The sequence below is a fragment of the Mizuhopecten yessoensis genome, unplaced genomic scaffold, assembly GCF_002113885.1.
Source record: "Mizuhopecten yessoensis strain PY_sf001 unplaced genomic scaffold, ASM211388v2 hete_36181392, whole genome shotgun sequence".
Classification (NCBI taxonomy): Eukaryota; Metazoa; Mollusca; class Bivalvia; order Pectinida; family Pectinidae; genus Mizuhopecten; species Mizuhopecten yessoensis.
In genome coordinates this window covers 1-6042 of record NW_018485585.1, presented here as the reverse complement: position 1 = coordinate 6042, position 6042 = coordinate 1, and the positions used below count along the sequence as shown (strand labels likewise).

General features: G+C 35.0%; 1 protein-coding gene across 1 annotated transcript; it reads left to right on the top strand.

The window, feature by feature from the left end:
- Positions 1-123: 123 nt before the first annotated feature.
- LOC110444854 (organic cation transporter protein-like) lies at positions 124-5911 on the top strand (the record flags this gene model as incomplete). Its single annotated transcript, XM_021489207.1, has 4 exons — positions 124-3498; positions 4270-4496; positions 4820-5001; positions 5760-5911. Coding segments are annotated over exons 1-4 (665 nt in total), but the record flags the coding sequence as incomplete, so codon positions are not given.
- Positions 5912-6042: the final 131 nt, after the last annotated feature.

The following is a 6042-nucleotide window of genomic DNA, read 5'->3' as shown; positions in this document are numbered from 1 at the left end:
AACATTGTCACTTTAAAACTTATATTTTCTCTTATTATATATTAAAACTTATATTTAAAGTTTTTCTGCATAATATTCAAATTAATAGATAATATTTAATGTAAAAAGACCTGTGGATAATTCATAAATAATTATACCTGATAAATAAACCATTAAAAATCGGTTCTTTTTCAAAATTTGGCGAGGAAGAAATGATGGTTGCAGTCCATGGAAGAAAACAAGAACTAAACGATTGAAATTAAACTCTTTCTGGCCTCATTGTTATTGGATAGCGCATAGAACTATATATAGAGAGAAATAAATTGTCATTACTGTTTTCTTTAAAAGGGTTTCATAGATGTCAAAGCAATAAAATGTGGCAAACCATTCATCGTTTCAATAAGAATAGCAATTTTCTATAAATAGGTGGATTTGTTTGCATATATTTGTACCAGACACGACAGGATAACGTACTCGAAAAAAGTAATTTCCGAGTTATACGCTTTAATTTTGAAAGTTCAACCCCAGTCAATCGATAAACAAGCATGGGCGAATAACAAGTCTATATATATAACACAGCGAACTTTGCAAATTCAAAAGATAGGGCGTTTTATTGATTTTGCAGTATAAATGTCTGTCGGAATAACAGCTTTTTATTTTGCAGTTAAAACGCCAACTCTATCAGCTGCTACTTTGAACTACCGGTGTTTTCTTAAACAAATTGTGATCAATAGTTCTATCATTGTCTTTTACAAAGAAGCGCATCAAATATATCGGTACACAATCTAACCTTGAAGACATTTATGGATGAATAATTTACTTGCATTAATTAATGCTATAAAATGTAAGGTTTGACTGTTATAATGGAGATTTATTTTGCTTGAATTTATGTGCTTGATCAAATTTATTATCAGAAATCTGAATGAAAATGTTATCGGGAACAAAAAGAAACATGAAATCCTTGCCATTATTTAATTGCTTTGTTATCCATTAAATCTGTTTTTTGACTTTTAACAAAAACTCAGTTACTATGGTAGATTTATTGGTTATTCACAAAGGAAGTGAAGTTGAATTGAAGTTTCTGATTTTGAAAAGTTGATAGGCGTGACTTTTGAAAAAGGTAAGGTATCTCGCTGTAAAAATGGAAACCCCAGTTCCGTGATCGTGTTGTTGATAAAAGGGCGCAATATCAACGGTAAGTAACTGTTATATTTTATGTCCTTCCGCTGTACCTCAGGAACTATTCCATATTACCTTTCAAAGGTTTCAATACCCAGGCACATATCCTCGTTTGAAAAATATAATATAAATGTCACGAGAGGAATCACATTAAAGACGAACGATCTTAAAAAAAAGACTCCAAGAATATTCAGTTCCAAAAACAAATCTAATAATGAACATTGAAAATCAAGTGAGGACATAATGCCTGTTTGGTGGGGGTGTCGTTAATCGCGTATCGTTCACAATATACATAACGATCACAATTGCAACTTCTACTGCAAAATTAACTTATCACAGTTGAGAAAAACCTAAGGTGTGCAACATAAAATATTTCTGTAATGGTCGTTGTTTTCGCCTGTTGCCTATTATATTGATTTCTAATTAATTTAATTAAGATGAGAAATTACCCCTAAATAGTTCCTGAAGAACAGTTATACACAATCGTGGCTAAAATAAACTCGTTTTTGTGAACATTGAAGTATTTTTATATGCAAAATGTGTTTATGCAAATCATCATGAAACTACTTTTATATTTTCCAGATATCATCTCCATATCGCCTTCTACCCTAGCCAATGCCTCCAAAAGACCAACGGATAACATGTTTAAGATAATTAATTCTTTAGAGTTTTGTATGGTCTAATGCCAAATAAGTCCGTTAGTCGTATGCTTATATATCATTAATTGTCGCCGCTAGTTTACTACAATTCCCAAGGAAAGTTTGAGTCAGTAACCAAGGGAGTTATTCCTGTGATCAATGGTACCGATAACATACAATACCGGTTAGTGTGTGTATTGCCTAATGTAAATTGCAGGCTGTTTGAATCAAATGTAAAACAAGAAAATCGATGACAAACCAGCCATATTTGCTTGAGCTGTGAAGGTTTATTGTACCCCATTTGTTCTGACAGACTTTAAGTGTAATGCCTGGTATTGCATCAATGCTGTAATATAGAAACATATCCTGATGTACTGGTGAACTTCGTAACAGAATGAAACGTGTACATTACGAAACTTTAGCCGCATTGTAAACTTGATGGAAATGGAATGTTTTAACTTACTTTTGTATATTTCTTCTTATGATTTCGAATGTTCTTTAAACTGTATTAAGCTTTTTTATACATCACTTATTTGAGGCATTCCTTATTTATTCTTTGCCTTGTTTCTGTCACATTTGCGCTGTCTCAGTGGTGTTATTGCTCGCCAAACATTGTATTATCTCCTGTAATAAATTGGAGAGTTTCTGCGTGCTTTCTTCTAATGTATAACATAATTCAACGCATCATCTTCAACAAAACAATATCGATATTTTGAAGTAAAAATATTGCTTGCTTGAACTTTCAGAATAATCTTATAGATAGGTGTTACAATAGTAACTTTCAGGAATCTAACCTCTTAAACCTTTTTTAAAGGTATTTCAAAATTGAATTTAGATTCGAATTCTTATGTCACTTTAATTTTCAAACTTAGTCGAAAATTGTCAGATTTAGTCGTGTTATGAATAAAATACACCATTAGGTTAAATAAAAGATGTCTTTATAGGTGGCTCAGTAAAAACAATAGACAGCATTTTTCACGTTTTAGTAATATCGTGAAAATCTTATCAATCCATCGTAAGATTTAGTGTACTTGATGCTAATACGCGATAAATAGATATATACAAATCATCAGACAAACACTTTCAATACTTAGAGAATACATTGTTAAAAGACATTATTTGAATTCAGTATACATCGCCCTTACTCTGTCGAACAATTCAAAACATCATATATTTTATTAGCAGTACATTTATTCCGCAAACACAAATGAACCTCTGTGGACACATGACCGATTAGACCTCGCGTTGTTTTTCGAAGGTGACCAGTATGACGTAAGAAGCCTTGGTGTTTGTAAACCCTGCTGACAACGATACTGCCGACCCCTCCCTGTGTCCATTCCCCGGCATCCAATTACAATACCCATGGTCCATCAGTGGTTACGAGATAAAACCTAATCAGAGTCTCTTCTATAGAGCAGTTATGTGCTGTTAGGAAAAATTGTTCCCATTACACTTTCTTAAGCGTTCTGGCTGCATGTATATGTCCTAGGTTTATTCCTGAATCGCCACGATGGTTGATCAGCAAGGGGCACTACGAGGCCGCCGAGGTGATTGTCAAGCGTGCAGCGGAAGTGAACAAAACAACAGTTCCCGATAAGATGTTCGACGCTAACTCCGTGGAAAAAGTGAAAGAGGGCCACTTGTGGCATCTGTTTATGTCTAAGACCCTCTTCTTCAGGACCATCATCATATTCTTTAATTGGTGAGAATATTCTTATGAATGTCCATTTGACGTGCACAATGATTTGTTGTAAGAAATTTAAACACGCTAATGCTGTATGATAAGAAATCGTGATGAGATTTATTAATTCTTGTATAATAACTAATTTGTAATATTCTGATAACGTGTTTTTTTGCGTTTTAATATAATATTGCAGATATGTTGAATTGTGTTTCACTAATTCGCCGTTTTTATTGAATAGGTTCTTCATTAGAAAGGTTTGACCTATTGGTATCGAGAAATACTCTTTGTACCTAAACACCATTTCTTATGATGTTAACATCAGATGTTCCAAAGGGTATATGCACTACAACAAAATTTCATTACAAATCAATAAATATTTTACATGTGAACGAAAATAACGATGACTATTTCTCGATACTGGTTGCATGTTCTTGCGTTCATCGTGTGATTATGAATATTTTAAGAAAAGATGTATTCAGGATAAAATTATCATAGGTTTGTTGAATAGGCTTGTTTTATATCTGTTTTAATTTTCTTCATAGAGCCAATTGTTGCACTTCTCGGAACGATGCCAGGGTTTTCACTCGATCTGTTTCATAAGACTGGTGATGTCCATAGGACGAGGGGATAGGGGAATCAGGCATCTGGTAGACCAGAGACCGATGGACACTTATACCTACTTGCAGAGTTAAAGATTGGGATAAACTATGGTTGTAGATTAGATTATATTCTCACTAAACAGACGAAACACGTTCTTATGGAAGTTTTTGTCTTTGTTTTTGATCCTAGGATGGTGATCAGCATGATGTATTACGGTGTGACCATGCACTCTGGCAATCTGGGAGGCAACTTTTTCCTTAAGTTCTTTATCCTTGCTGTGGTGGAGTACCCTGCCAATGGTTCAACAATATTTCTTCTCAACGCTATGGGCCGGCGAAAGCTCTTGTCATTGTGTATGATGGTTGGAGGAGTTGCCTGTATGTGCACTATTTTTACTGTTCTATATGGAGGAGAAGGTGAGCATAATGTGCAAGGACAAAATTCCATTTAAAATCAATTTTATTTTAAGCAAGTTGTTGATAATTTTTATCGTTGATGGATACGTGCTGTTGTAGTACTCATATAATACAGTGAAATTATACATGTGAATATATATACCTAGGTCAATTTACTTCACCCTTTAAATACACTGACTACTCTTTATATGTTTGAGAGAGGAAACACCCCGACTTTTTGTTTATTTGCTACGTATTGTGCATTCTGTAAAACAATAAGTTTTGAAAAACAATGATCAAATGACTGATGGTTTTTTCTCAATACAATTTGATTCTGTTGACAGAGCTGGAACCGCTTACCCTTGGGCTGGCCGTGATTGGGAAGATGGGCTCGGCAGCTGCCTTCGGTGTTGTTTATGTATATTCCATGGAGTTGTACCCTACCGTTGTCAGGAACGGCGGAATGGGAGCCAGCTCTTGTGTTGCAAGAATAGGAGGCATGATGGCTCCATATATTGCTCAATCTGTAAGTCATTTATACAATATATTTTTTTCATCGTCATTGCTCGATAGATGATGACCAGTCACTGATCGATGGTGATGTTCCTGTAATGCTTTCCGGCTCCTTAACAAATAGTTGTAATGAGCCAACGTTCATTGATTAATCACTGATGACTCCTCATTAAAACCCCAATGATGATCCAGCATTGATCGACCACTGATGGCCCGCCATAAATAGATTAGTGTTGGCCCGTCAATAATCGATAAAAGGCTGATGGCCCGTTTATAATCGATCATAGGAAGCCCGTAAATGTTTAATCAGTCATAGTCCGTTCTTGACTGATCGTGACCATTCAATTATCGATTGCTGATGGCCGACCCGTCAAAAATCAATCGCTAATGACCGTCAAAATGATCGATTACTGATTGCCGTAAAATAATCGAATACTGATGGTTCGTCGATAATCGATCACGGATAATCCATCAATTTTGAATCACTAATGGCTCGTCAATAATCGATCATTAGTGGCTCGTCATTAGTAGATGTATTTTGTATTTTCTTAATGTTTCCTTTCACACACATACAATGTACACGCTTCTCGAGTAGCAAATGAAGATGTTTATTTCGCAGTGAAAATACTTATCACCTTGATGGTGATATTACATTGAATTTAATAATATTATGAATTCTAGGTAATTTAAATACACTTCAGTAAAGTTTCGTGTATAGTTGATTGGAAAATGTCTGTAGAACAAGTCTTACAGTACGTTATTTTTTTAAAGGGAGAACTGATAGGAGGTAAATTTGGACAAGCCTTCCCATTGGGTATATTTGGTGCATCCTCAATCACTGCAGGACTGTTATGCTTGCTACTGCCGGAAACACTAGGGAGGAAACTTCCAGAAACCATCGAAGACGGTGAAAACTTTGGAAAGTAAGTATTATATATCTTACATTTCCATTTGTTTGTCACACATTTTTTCCAATTGCAAAAGGACAACGCACTGATTATAGCTCACCTGCCCGAAATGAGCTTCTACCATGGCACAGCGTCCGTCGTCCGTC